The sequence below is a fragment of the Phocoena sinus genome, chromosome 10 (genome assembly GCF_008692025.1).
Source record: "Phocoena sinus isolate mPhoSin1 chromosome 10, mPhoSin1.pri, whole genome shotgun sequence".
NCBI classification, from domain to species: Eukaryota; Metazoa; Chordata; class Mammalia; order Artiodactyla; family Phocoenidae; genus Phocoena; species Phocoena sinus.
Window position 1 is genome coordinate 58,564,049 of NC_045772.1, and position 14,241 is coordinate 58,578,289.

The 14,241-nt window shown below is 47.0% G+C and overlaps 1 protein-coding gene across 20 annotated transcripts in view; it reads left to right on the forward strand.

The window, feature by feature from the left end:
- R3HDM2 (R3H domain containing 2) overlaps window positions 1-14,241 on the forward strand; it is a 150,999-nt gene that overhangs the window by 133,147 nt on the left and 3,611 nt on the right. For 11 of the 20 annotated variants that reach the window (XM_032647134.1, XM_032647132.1, XM_032647138.1 and 8 more), the window contains 8 exons: window positions 638-739; window positions 3,202-3,447; window positions 3,990-4,116; window positions 4,968-5,128; window positions 5,597-5,751; window positions 6,939-7,039; window positions 12,334-12,503; window positions 13,509-13,656. In XM_032647134.1, the coding sequence (XP_032503025.1) occupies window positions 638-739; window positions 3,202-3,447; window positions 3,990-4,116; window positions 4,968-5,128; window positions 5,597-5,751; window positions 6,939-7,039; window positions 12,334-12,503; window positions 13,509-13,656 (1,210 nt within the window). The remainder of the gene's footprint in view (window positions 1-637; window positions 740-3,201; window positions 3,448-3,989; window positions 4,117-4,967; window positions 5,129-5,596; window positions 5,752-6,938; window positions 7,040-12,333; window positions 12,504-13,508; window positions 13,657-14,241) is intronic. The other 9 variants (XM_032647145.1, XM_032647149.1, XM_032647148.1 and 6 more) reach the window with 3 other exon arrangements.

Consider the following 14,241-nt stretch of genomic DNA (forward strand, 5'->3'; position numbering starts at 1 on the left):
CTTATGGGAGCATTTTTCATACTGCCCTCACAGCCTGGAGGAGCATAGAACAATCACTGGAGCAGGAGGAAGTAGGTGTGAACTGGCTTATTTTTCCTTCTCTGCCCTTGGGAGGCTGATGATCCTTGTGAATGAGCACTTCCTTCAGGAAAGCTGTGGTGTGAAATCAGGAGCATGCCTGGGAGAGCCGAGCCAGACCTTGGATGACCCTTCCTACAGAAGCGGGAATCCCTTCTCACGTGGGCATTCAGGGAGGGTTATGCGCCCCAGGAATCCTATGCTCAGGAAAAATGCTTGGGGAAAAAGCTGTGTTTGGGATCAGGCGGCAGACCCTGGCTCTGAGATGCTCACAACAGCTGCAGAGTTCTGAGTGGCTAATGGGGCAGAGTGTGCAGTGCGTCTGTACTTATAGGAGAGATTGCTTATTTGTCAGAGATGTGAAAACCATGAGCTGTCCTGGACTTGGTCTCCAGTCTGCTCAGAAGCCTTACTTTTCATGTGAAATTTCTTTTATGATTAACCTTGTTGTTCCTTCCCTTTCCCTCCCCATCTCTGCCCCACCCCCACCCCTGCCTATGCCTCTCCCTGTACCTCCCTTTTCTCTTCCCTTTCCACATGTCTCTCTGCTGGTCCACAGCCAGTCCCGGCTCTGCAGCCCTCTCCACAGCCTGTTCAGTTCTCTCCAGGCTCCTGTCCCCAAGTCCTTCTGCCAGTCTCTCCGCCCCAGCAGTACAACATGGTATAAACTCCATTCCCCCTTTTTGTCCTGTCCGTGTGTGGCCTGTGTCTGGGCGTGTCTGGGTCAGTCTGTGACAACCATGCAAAACAGTTGTGCTGTTTAGAGGACCATTGTTAGAAGGTATTTCTTCTTGAGGGGCCAGCACAGGCTGAACTATACTTCATTCTAGTGACCTCATAACAGTACTTTAGGCATCAAAAGACGCCTAAATGTAAGACAGAGAAGAACACTGAATTCCCCTGAGTTTCAGGACAGGGAACAAAATCAGATGTTGGTCTAACCTGGGCTCTTCATCCTCTCTACCATGTGCATCCTTCATCTCATCTGCTCCCAGGACATGTCTGAGGAACCCAGTTTATTCTGTACAGAATGATGCTTTATAATTTCCTTTAAAAATAAAAACACAGGGACTTCCCTGGTGGCACAGTGGTTAAGAATCCACCTGCCAATGCAGGGAACACAGGTTTGAGCCCTGGTCCGGGAAGATCCCACATGCCGCGGAGCAATTAAGACCGTGCACCACAACTACTGAGCCTGTGCTCTAGAGCCTGAGAGCCACAACTACTGAGCTGCGTGCCACAACTACTGAAGCCCTCGTGCCTAGAGCCCGTGCTCTGCAACAAGAGAAGCCACTGCAATGAGAAGCCTGCGCACCACAACGAAGAGTAGCCCCCACTCACCACAACTAGAGAAAGCCCGTGCGCAGCAATGAAGACCCAACGCAGCCATAGATAAATAAATTTATTTTTAAAATAGTTGCAGATTTCTCTGGTACGACTGGTAAAAACTTAAAATGTTCCCCTATTTTACTATATTATTTTACATTAAAAATATCCTCTTCTGTTGAATAACACATGCTGTTTAAATTGTTCGTACCCTGACTACAAATCCTCTGAAGATCTGATTTGTCTCATAGTTGATAACTTCTATCATGGTTATAGGAGCCCTGATTTTTTTTTAATTTTGTGTTAATCACACCTGTCTGCTTTTTTACTAGAAACCCCTCTTTCCTCCCATCTCTTATCTCCATTCTGAAAAGTTCTAGAATATGAACCTCAAAATAGTAACTGCAGTCCAGTCCTCCTGTCATCTATTCCTGCCCACTAAGGTAGCAAAATAGCTAAGATCATATCCCTGAAAAGTGAGTGAAACCACAGGAAAGCATTATCTTTTGTTTCTACTAGTTTCATTTGCAAAAGAACTTCTGCTCTGCACGTGTATGTATATGTGTATTTTGATTACTGTCCATGGAGCAAAAAAGATGAGGAAGTTAACAGACTAACCTATCACCATACAAGTGAGGGATGGAACACCCTCACTCTTTCTGCTTAGAGAAGAGGGCTGAGAGAGAAGGCAATTACAGACCAGCCAGTCAGTCTCGCCCTCCAGCTGGCCACTCACCCTGGCCTCCTTGCAGAGGTGAGAATTGGAAGTGGTTTCTGAAGGGCAGGAGAACTCTAGGCAAGTGTCAGAGAACAGGGGTGGAAATGATTGCAAGAGGGAGTAAGGAGATGAGCAGCAGGCGTTGGGAGCCCACCAGTCTTTCCACTGCATAGGCAGAGCTGGGGAGCCACATGAACCCACCCATAATCCACGCAAGGTGTTATCTGGGTCCTTTATTATAAAAACGAGATTTATGACAATGTAGGGGCCCTTTGTATGGTTGGAGGCATGAGGAAGACAGGAAATGGAAAGATATTGTAGGGTTTTATCCCTACTAATTTGTCCTGTTTTCTCTATATATAGAAGTTGTGTCATTGCTCCCATCTCCCCAGGACTAATTCTAATAAAGTTCATAATCAGAGTGACCATTGTTACCCCATATGTGGTAGGGAGACTGGGTCTGGAGTTGGGCTTCAAACAGCTGTTCAATTCATAACAATTTAAAACACCCTATGAGGGCTTCCCTGATGGCTCAGTGGTTAAGAATCCACCTGCCAATTCAGGGGACACGGGTTCGAGCCCTGGTCCGGGAAGATCCCACATGCCGCGAAGCAACTAAGCCCACGCGCCACAACTACTGAGCCTGTGCTCTAGAGCCTGAGAGCCACAACTACTGAGCTGCGTGCCACAACTACTGAAGCCCACACACCTAGAGCCCATGGTCTACAACAAGAGAAGCCACTGCAATGAGAAGCCTGCGCACCGCAACAAAGGGTAGCTCCCCGTCGCCACAACTAGAGAAGGCCCGCGCGCAGCAACGAAGATGCAACACAGCCAAAAATAAATAAAATAAATAAATTAAAAAAAAAACACTTGTGAAAAAAATAAATAAAACACCATATGACAGAGGCTTAGGGCTAAAAAGCGCCTCCTAGGGCACACATGCAGCAGTGTCCCAAATTGGTGTAAGGAAGGAAGGCTGTAGAGAGGGCTACTATTTCTGTCTGTCTGTCTGTGATAAAGCCAAAGACCTGGGGTTTGATATGACCTCAGTCCTTGGGTCTCCCTCACTCTCTCAGCAGACAGATGATCTCAGCAACCCCTTTGGACAAATGAGCCTTAGCCGCCAAGGTTCTACCGAAGCAGCTGACCCATCCTCAGCTCTGTTCCAGCCCCCACTTATCTCCCAGCACCCTCAGCAGACTAGCTTCATCATGGCTTCTACAGGACAGCCCCTCCCTACTTCCAGCTATTCCACCTCTAACCATGCACCACCTACTCAGCAAGTCCTGCCACCCCAGGGCTACATGCAGCCCCCTCAGCAGGTGAGTGGCTTGGGTTCCCAGTTTAAATCACTAATTCAGGGACTTCCCTGGTGGTCCAGTGGTTAAGATTCCGTGCTCCTAATGCAGGGGGCCCAGGTTCGATCCTTGGTCGGGGAACTAGGTCCCACATGCTGCACCTACAGCCCCCGTGCTGCAACTAAAAGATCCCACATGCCACAACTAAGACCCGGCGCAGCCAAATAAATAAATATTTTTAAAAAAATCACTAATTCAGTTTGTCCAGTATTATAATCCTTCTTTCTTCCTCTAGTTTAGACAAATCAGAGGGGATAACTGTCCCCTCCCTACCTCCATTTCCCCACCTTGACTTGAGAATTTTCTTTCTAGTCAGAAAGCCATCTTTCAAATAACACAAGTCCTTCCTGTTCTGTTTCAAACTTGTATACGAATGCTGCAATTGCAGGCCCAAAATAGCTCCGTTTACAGATTTCTGGGAATTAACCGTGATGTATTTAATAGTTTGGGGATGTTGAGGCTGAATTTGAGGGACTTTCTGATACATCTGTTTCCTCTTACCATAGATCCAGGTTTCTTACTATCCCCCTGGACAGTATCCTAACTCCAACCAGCAATATCGACCTCTCTCTCACCCGGTGGCCTACAGCCCCCAACGTGGTCAACAGCTGCCTCAGCCATCCCAGCAACCTGGTAAGAAGAACCGCTGATGTATGAAGGTAGTGAGTAAGGGAAGGGGGGAGACTGGGAAAGAGAATTACCTTCGCTGTTTAAAAAGCGGGGGGGGGGCTTCCCTGGTGGCGCAGTGGTTGAGAGTCCACCTGCCGATGCAGGGGACACGGGTTCGTGCCCCGGTCCGGGAGGATCCCACATGCCGCGGAGTGGCTGGGCCCATGAGCCATGGCCATTGAGCTTGCGCGTCCGGAGCCTGCGCTCCGCAACGGGAGAGGCCACAACAGTGAGAGGCCTGCGTACCGCCAAAAAAAAAACCTCATCAAAGAGCAGGAGGGACTTCCCTGGTGGCACAGTGGTTAAGAATCTACCTGCCAATGCAGGGGACACGGGTTCGAGCCCTAGTCTGGGAAGATCCCACATGCCACGGAGCAGCTAAGCCCGTGCACCACAACTACTGAGCCTGCACTCTAGAGCCCATGAGGCACAACTGCTGAGCCCGCGTGCCACAACTACTGAAGCCCGTGCGCCTAGAGCCCGTGCTCCGCAACAAGAGAAGCCACTGCAGTGAGAAGCCTGCGCACCACAACAGAGAGTAACCCCCGCTCGCTGCAACTAGAGAAAGCCCGTGCGCAGCAACAAAGACCCAATGCAGCCAAAAAAAAATAGATAGATTTATTTTTAAAAATAAATAAAGTAAAAAGCAGGGGGTGCAGGGGGCGGGGGCGGCAGGAATGATTAGGGTCCTGAAGAGGAACCCATGATCTCCAGAAAAAGAAAAAGTAAAATAGAAGGAAAATTACTGAGAGAGTGTGACCTCCTAAACATTGTTGATACTATGCTAATGTCTTCTCTGCTTTGCCCATCCCTAGGTTTACAGCCCATGATGCCTAACCAGCAGCAGGCGGCTTACCAAGGCATGATTGGGGTCCAGCAGCCACAGAACCAGGGCCTGCTCAGCAGCCAGAGGAGCAGCATGGGGGGCCAGATGCAAGGCCTGGTGGTTCAGTACACTCCACTGCCTTCTTACCAAGTGGGTGCATTTTGTACTAGGAAAGATCACCCAGTCCTTGGGATGAGGAAAAGGAGGACAGTTTCCCACATCCTCCAGTCTGACAACTCGAACACTAAAACATTGTCCACTTTACCCCTAGAATTTTTAGGTTTTCTTCCTCTGAGAGAAGGCCCAGAGAGTCTGAGAACAGTCTTTATTTAAATTGTTTGGTTTTTATATAGCCATGCAAACGAGTATATGCCCAGAAAAGTAGGATCTAGAGGAAATTAGGCTCCTTCCTGTACATCACATGCCCATGGGTGAGGTTTGGAGAGGAAGGCAATGGAGGTAGCTCTAAGCATTTCCTTTACTCAGGTAGGGAGAATAGGAATCTCTAAAGGTAGGGAAGGAGGTTAGAGTGTCCTGGTCTAGTGATGACTAGAGGCTGTTTTTTGGATGAACTCTTTTGGGAGTAAGAGTGGTCATTCTCTTCTTGTCTCCACCCAGGTCCCAGTGGGTAATGACTCGCAAAATGTGGTCCAGCCGCCTTTCCAGCAACCCATGCTGGTCCCTGCGAGCCAATCTGTGCAAGGGGGCCTCCCAGCAGGGGGCGTACCAGTGTATTACAGCATGATCCCTCCAGCTCAGCAGAACGGTACAAGGTGAGAACTCCCAGAGAGTTGGGGTGCATCTCCCACAGACCTTAGCAACTGTTGCACCATGGTTTTGTTTGCACTGGGAAAGAAAGGCAGGGGTAAAGATCCCAGTGGTACCCTAAAGCAGGTAGAACATGAGGGAGTTCATTCTCCTTTTCTCCTTGTCATTTCGATATTTGCATAAGAATTCATCAGCAGGAAAAATTCCTGCTTCGGAGGCAGAGGCTTTATAATTTCCCCCATTTTTTGTTTTTCTAATCAGTGGGATTCAGAACTATGAGATAGAAACAGCTTATTATTTTAAAAAAGCAATTTGGAGTATACATATGTAAATTTCTCTGTGTACCTCTATATCCATGGATGAATCTGAGATAGACTACTTCTATATGTCTATTTATATATATCTTAGTATAGCTCATAGCTAATAGAATTTTAGAGGTAGAAGTTACCTTAGAAATGTCTAAATATTTAGACATTTCTAAGTGTCTAATAGTCCACTCTCCTTGTTGTTTTTTTCTCACTTCTTTTATAAATGAGGAAATTCCAACTAAGGATGTTAAGAAACTTACCCAAAGTCACAGAAGTAGTTAGTAGAAGCAGAGCTGGGACTAGAACTGAAATCTGGGCCTACCTCGATGTATTTCTGTGTCTCTCTCAGTGTCCACAATTCTGTCTTTTTATGTGTATGTCTCCACGTTGTCTTGAGTTTTGTGAGAGTTTTTCCCCATTTGTCTTTAGTTGACTATATGTGTTTGCCATTGAGAAAATATCCTAAATCTCCTTAGTTATTTTTGCCCATCTCTCTCTAGCACTTTAGCCCTGTGTGTCTGTCTCTGGCATTCTCTTCGTGTTTCTGCTGTGTTTCTCAGAGTGTGTGTGTGTGTGTGCGTGTGTGTGCATGCACACGTGTATGTGTTTGGTGTTTCTGCACTGTTGGGAAGAGCATGTGTTACTAACATTCCATCTGTAGCGCTGATCAGCAGCTTCCTAATTGGAAGATGATCAAGTACAAATATATATAATTAACTTTGAACTGATGAGTGATTTTAGAAATTGCATGGCAAATTGGTCTGGGAATGGCTTGGAGCTGCCTTGACTTCCCACAGGGGAGGCTCAGGAAGCAACAGCTGTCTGCCAGGAGTTGCGTTCCTCCCTCTACCGCTTTACCACTCTTCTCTTCTCCATCTCCCCAGCCCTTCTGTGGGGTTTCTGCAACCTCCTGGCTCTGAGCAGTACCAGATGCCTCAGTCTCCCTCTCCCTGCAGTCCACCACAGATGCCACAGCAGTACTCAGGTAAGAGGATAAAGAATTGAGGGGTCTTGGGCACTGGTGAGAGCAAACACTGCTGAAGGACTTGTGCTTTAGAGCTGGGAAGGACAAAGAGAGTTCAGGGATTGGCTCTGTCCCCAACTGTGACCCCATCATGAGGGAAGACCAAAGTCCTAGCTGGCTGGTGTTTTCCAGAGGTGCTGAAATTGACCCCTCAAGAGGTGAGGTTGGTTGCCTGATCCCTATCCCTGGGGAGTCACATGTCGATTGAGTTCCTTGTTTTCTCTCCCTCTCCCTCTCCCTCTTCCTCTCCCTCTCCCTCTCCCTCTCCCTCTTTGCTGAATCCAGCACTACACTCACCACTCACATGCCTTTGAAACACAGAGTGCTTACTTCTGTCTGTTGCGCTCATTCTTCCTGTAAACAGCTTTTCTTTTCTCTTGGGAGAAAACAAGGAAGGAGGCTGATAAAATGCTTTTAAAATGCTGATAAAATCAGCATTTTATCATAAAATGCTTTTAAAATCATATCTTAGATTTGTTTAGTGGTTTTTCATATGTGCTCGCATATACTGTGTCATTTTCATTCTCACCACAACTTAGTGAAGAGGAAATTTAAGACTCAAAGAGAATAAATGACTTGCCTAAGATCACAGTCCTAGAGCTTGAACTTGGGTCTTTTCACTTTCTATAACCCATGCTACATTCTCAGTAACACATTTTCAACAGGTTTCTGTACTCTATTCCTTTCCCTCCAGTAGGAAATAAATGGATATCATGTTAAATAGCTAAAGGCCGCCTTTGGAGGGGCCAGTTATCCCAGGTGAATAGACTTATGCCTTGCAGCCTCTCACTATCTGTCTTTGCCAAGAACTCCCCCAATACACCAAGTACAACTGCTCCTGTTTGTTTCCCTTTCACCCAACCCTGACATATCATTATGCTGTAGTTAAGTAGACTTCACGGGTTCTGGAGGGGAGGAGGTTAAGGTAGCCTCCAGCCATCCCCATGCAGCTCTATTGTGGGAATGTCAGGGTTCCCTCTTCTGGTGAGAAGGAGGTATTTTGCCAATTTTTCTCATTTTAGAAATGGAATATTTTTCACATAAGATTTTCTGTACTCTATGTTAGGTGCTCTGGAGTAGATTCCAGAATTAAGCTTGCTCACAAGACATGATTAGTTCTTACCTTCAATGTAATGACTTCTTCCTTTATCCAGACCAACCATGGATCTCTTACAGGATGAGGTTTTAAAATTCACCAACCTTTACTACCCTTTATTACATTATTGGTCTCTCTAGCTGTTTCTCCTAGTGTCCGCCAGGGGCACTTGACCTTGAAATTCCCAGCGGGGTATGGAAATTATAGAAACCAGCTCCAAGAACTGCTGTAGCCTGTGGTGGTGCTTGGCACCTCAGGGCATTTTCTCTCCTGTTTGTTAAAATAAGTGTGTGCGTGTGCATATGGGTATACTTGTATGTGAATTTTTGTATATATCCTTAGTGGTATATCAGTATATCTGTTAGGTCTCCGCAGTTATGTCTCTTCGTCTGCAAATACAAGATGAATTAGAAACAAATCAAGTGAAAATAATTTTTCAGTACCTACTCTGGACCTAGTGCTGGGTTAATTAAGTAAACTGAAACAGCTATTGTTCTGAAAGTTGGCAGCACTAGAGATCTGGACTGGGATTGGAAGGAGATAATCTAGGCTCTTCCCAAATTAATAGAAATAGACAAAACCCTCTCCATCATCTAATTTCCTTGCTGCTTTAGAATTTTCTGTTTTATTTCCTTTCCTTCTGGCTACCCTGATTGACCCTAGGCTTCTGACTGACCCCTTGTACTTTTCCTAGATGATGGGACCCTCTCTTCCACCCACATCATCTAAGAGACCTATTCACCATAGCATCAATCTTAAAAGTCTTCAATCCCTGCTCATGGGAATCTAAGAGGAAGTGGAAGAAAAGAAAAAGTGCTTCTTACACCTTCCTTTCCAGTTTTCCCTTTACTGGAAAGATAGAAGGCTGGCACTCCCCACAAGGGCTGCTATGTCACCTTCAGAGGACAGTCACCCGCCCTTCTCCCATGTAGCAACATGGTCACTTTTCCAAAAATAAAGGTAGGGATTAGGATTGGCTGTTCCTAGAGCAATTGTTCCAGTTTATTAATACATTTTTGTAGTTGCCCAGTTTACCCCCAGGCCTGGACGTTAATTCCTCCACTATGATATTAGATATAACCATAACCTCAGGAAATACTTTTCTTCCCACTAAAATAGTGACTTGCAGGTCCCTTGAGGTTTCTACAGGGATGCTTGTCTGGGGAAGAGGCACACAGACATGAAATGGCAGTGAAACCTATGCACAGACTCTCAACTCACAGTGACACAGCAGCAGGGCCAGAGTGAGGTACATACAGAAATAGCTTCTCACCTATTTACTGGCTCATTTTGTAGCTGAGGGCTTTCCAAAGCTGAGACTAACTCTTTTCAATCCCCACTCCCTGAAGATAACCCTCTCCCCCACCAAAAATAATGGAAAACTACGAAGATACTGTAGGATTCTGTCCTGTAATTTGGGAAAGATGCCTGTGGGATTTTATTTCTCTGGACATTCCTTTCCATAGATTTCATTTCAGATGGTAAGGAAGAAGCCTTATCAGTTTTCTACCTCAGCGATTTGAAAACAAAGCAAAAACTAAACAAAAGCAATTCTGCCAGACATAAATGTCATCTGTTTATATTTATGCGGTTTGCTCTGCCCAATCGACCTTTCTGCCCAGGTTTAATGATGCCACTTAAAAAGCCATTCACACGTTCCCTCTCCTTTCAGAGCTTTCAAGCTGAAATTGATTTCCTTATTCAACTCCCTTTTCCCCCTTCCCACTCCAACCCAGGCTCCTTCCCCCAACGTGATTATGTGGAAGCGCTGTCACTGGGCAGTGCCGTGGGGGGTTTTCGTTTTGGGAGATTTGGGGGGTTTTTTGCCACGTGCATTAAGAAGTAGCCACAGTTCAGCTGCTAACGGATGCCACCAGCTTCTGGCTTGAGGAAGAGAAGCATAAAGGTCATCTCATCAGCAGAGTAGTGCTCTCTGTCCTCAGCTGAGTTGAAGGTACAACACTCCAGGCCAGCGGGAGAGGACTCAGTGAGGGGAGGAGCTCAGGAATGAGGCTGCAACTAGGAACCCTGCCTTTGCTTTCCTTGCGATCAGAGAAAATAATATGAGGACTTTGTTCTCTTTCCCCCTCCACTTTAGCCCCCTAATAGCTCCTTACGGCTACATGTTGGTATTAGAAAGAACTTCTACTGCCTTGCTTATGCCCACACCCTACATACTCACACATCCTCTACCTTTTCCTGGCCCAAGGCAATAGGCTCAGGTTATAAGCTGCCTTCCAGAAAAGCTATACATTTGATTATTTTTACGTTGGCCCCCTCAGGTAGCAGTGAGTTGTCTGAATAAGATCAGTTGCAGTTTTGTGGGTAAAGAACATGGGAGCAGGTGCAGCTCTTAGGGTGGGGAAGTACAATGCCCAGAGCAACTATAGTAAAGGGGGAGTTGTTAAATGCCTGACACCTCACAACTGTACAATTTTCCTGTGGCCCTTTTACAAGCCATGCTGATGAATACCCTGTCCTCTTTGGCAGGGGAAGGGGAGAGGTGAGCCTGTCGAGCCTGTCATTCTGAGTATTTGTGCTGTCTGATTATATGAGCCCTAGAGGATGGGGGTGGGCACAAACTGGGGAATAGGGTACAACAGATGCTGTGTCTCCTGAGCTGTTCTCTCAGACCTCCCACTGTTTCTTTTCCTTTCCTTTGACCGATGCTACCTGAGAAAAGCAATCACGCTCACTTCCCAGCATGACTGGTGCCCAGGGCAGAGGCTGCAACATTTCCCAGCACAGGAAGCAGTACGATGGCGGCAGCAGTGGCAGCCCCAGAGCACTGAGCCATGAAGGCAGCAGCATTGCAGCAGGTTTTCGAGCTAGCGACCCTCAGTCCCATTTCTCTACCACCAGACACACACATGAACTCAGCCTGTCCATCCACAGAAATATAGTCTGGAGGGTCAAGGGCAAAGCCTCATGCTGGACAGTCCCCCTTGGGGAAGCAGAGCTCCTGCTCATCTCTCCCAGCAGAAACTGTCTATCAAACTGCTTCTCCCTGACCCCTTACCTTGCTTTTCACCATGAGGAAGAGTCAGGACTTAATGTTCCTCCTCATTGAGCCCTTTCCTTCCCCCAGACTGTGAGAGGGTAAGACCATATCTATGGTTGCCTGGGCTAAAACCTCAGGGCTGTATCCAGTCAGTCACCTTGAACCTGTCAGTAAAACCTTCAGAGAGTCTCACCCTCCCACTCCATTTCTGCTGTCACTGCTCTAATTCATAATCACTTTGTTTTGTTTCAGTAGCCTCCTAACTAGTCTTCTGGTCACTAGTCTCTCCCTCCCTTTAGCCATCTTACATTCGGCCACTTGGGTTAGCTCTCTGAAACACAAGTCCTGTTCCCAACACCTACAGGATACAACCCTTACCAGAATGTGCTTCAAACTCTGACACCAGCTATTTATTTAATGTCTGACTCCCTAATAGACTGTTCATTCCATGGGGGTAGAGACCAGTCTTTTTTGTTTGTTTGTTTGTTTGTTTTGTATACCCAGTGCCCAGCATAGGAACTGGCACATAGACAAATGTTCAATAAACATTTGTTGAATAAATGTATCTCATCTCCTGCTACTTCCCCTACACAGCCCCTGTGCCTTAGCACCTTGAATTATTTGTCATTTCCTGAGCATGACATACATCTCTATGCCATTCCCTCTACTTGAAATGTTCCCAATCCACCCAACCCTTGCCCAAGAATTATATCCTGCACATTTATCTTCTCCAGAACAACCAGAGATTGCTGACTTATCTGCAGCCATTACCAGAAAAGCCTGCACGTGCCTGCAGCCCTGGCCCAGGCCCCAGACTGGGACCTGTACCATGCCCAGACATTTGAGCAGTCTGACCTGGGAACTTTGACAGAAATGAAGTAGTTTTCTGCCAAGCATACCAAAGTACCCCCCACCAGGTGAAGGCCAGGAGGGCATTGGCATCTTCCACTCAAACTTCCACTGGTTCGAAGTTTCCACTGGTCTGAGAGAGAGTCAGAGACCAAATCAGCAACTATCTCAGATTCCTGGCAGGACACAGTTTAAGTGACCCTGAAGCCAGTAGGTGGATTTGCTTACTGGCTTTCCCACTTAGGGTTAGCTGACAGGCCTAAAATGTGGTTTGAATGCACAACCAACTGCTTTTTTCCTGCCACCCAGGAGTGTCACCTTCTGGACCAGGTGTGGTGGTCATGCAGCTGAATGTCCCTAATGGACCCCAGCCCCCCCAGAACCCATCCATGGTCCAGTGGAGTCACTGTAAATATTACAGCATGGACCAGCGGGGGCAGAAACCTGGAGACTTGTACAGTCCTGACAGTAGCCCCCAGGTGAGTCCCTGCAACCCAGCTTTGTCTTAGCAGGGAGGTAACCAGATGCTTCTCAGGAAGTAATCTTTGCCATTGACTGAGCAATCTCTGTTACTTGTCTTTCCCTGGGCGCTTTTTGGGAAGAAACACAAGAAATAGAGGAGAGCATCTTCTTTTCAAGGAACCTAAGATTTAAGGTAGCAGATGGGACACATGCTTGAAAATGCTAAGGGAATACTTAAAACAGTATGTCAAAAAGTGGATGTTAAAATAATACAAACTGGGCTTCCCTGGTGGCACAGTGGTTAAGAATCCGCCTGCCAGTGCAGGGGACACGGGTTCGAGCCCTGGTCCAGGAAGATCCCACATGCCACGGAGCAACTAAGCCTGTGCGCCACAACTCCTGAGCCTGCGCTCTAGAGCCGTGAGCCACAACTACGGAGCACACGTGCCACAACTCCTGAAGCCTACACGCCTAGAGCCCCCGCCATGAGAAGCCTGCGCACCGCAATGAAGAGTAGCCCCCGCTCGCCGCAACTAGAGAAAGCCCCCACGCAGCAGTGAAGACCCAACGCATCCAAAAATAAAATAAATTTTAAAATAATGATAACACAAACTAATTAGGGACTAGGGCTAGTTTGAAGGAGCAGTCTGACTTTGACAGAGTTCAGCAAGAGAAGTTTCCTGAGAGAGGTGACTTTTTTTGTTGTTTTGAGAGAGGTGACTTTTTTGTGTGTGTGTGTGGTACGCGGGCCTCTCTCACTGTTGTGGCCTCTCCCGTTGCGGAGCACAGGCTCTGGACGCGCAGGCTCAGCGGCCATGGCTCACGGGCCTAGCTGCTCCACGGCATGTGGGATCTTCCCAGACCGGGGCACAAACCCATGTCCCCTGCATCAGCAGGCGGACTCTCAACCACTGCGCCACCAGGGAAGCCCATGAGAGAGGTGACTTTTAAGCCAAGCCACAGGAATACCCAAAGGGTAATGTTTGGTGTATGTATGATGTGTACTCCTCTCTCTCCCACAGGCCAACACACAAATGAGCAGCAGCCCTGTCACATCTCCTACTCAGTCTCCAGCACCCTCTCCTGTCACCAGCCTCAGCAACGTCTGCACAGGACTCAGTCCCCTTCCTGTCCTCACACAGTTCCCCCGTCCTGGGGGTCCAGCACAGGGTAAGGGGTTAGATAAGGGCTGGTTGCTGTCAAATTCACCATTCGCATCCCATTCCCAAGTGGGGAGATCGAGAGGGCAGCAACAGGCAGGGAAGCGGTGTGGCTGGTCATCCAACTCTGGCCCTGTTCAGGCCAAAGACACCTGCCCCTCTTTAGTGCTGCCCATAGTTAATTTACTCTAGATCTCCGTTAGATTTTTAGTATTTACTTCCAAGTCCCTGGCGACTATGAGCCAGGGAAAAGAAGTTCACTGAACTTTCTAATGAACAACCAAGAGTTTAATCCATCAGTACTGAGTCTGAGGGTTGGGAATATGGGGTGGTGTCAGAAACGGTATTTGTCAGAAACGTTATGGTTTTAGAAGAGGGAATACTGGACTTGAGTTAAAAGACTTGGGTTCAAATTCTAGTTCTACAACTAACTAGCTTTGTGATGTTGAACATGTTACTTAAACTTAAAATGGGACCTCAGTTTCCTAATATATAAAATGAGGTTAATCACACATAAGATGGAAATAATCTTATCTGCTTTCTGCTGTGGCTATCAAAAGCAGTATAAAAATAAGATGAAAATATGGTTTAAAAC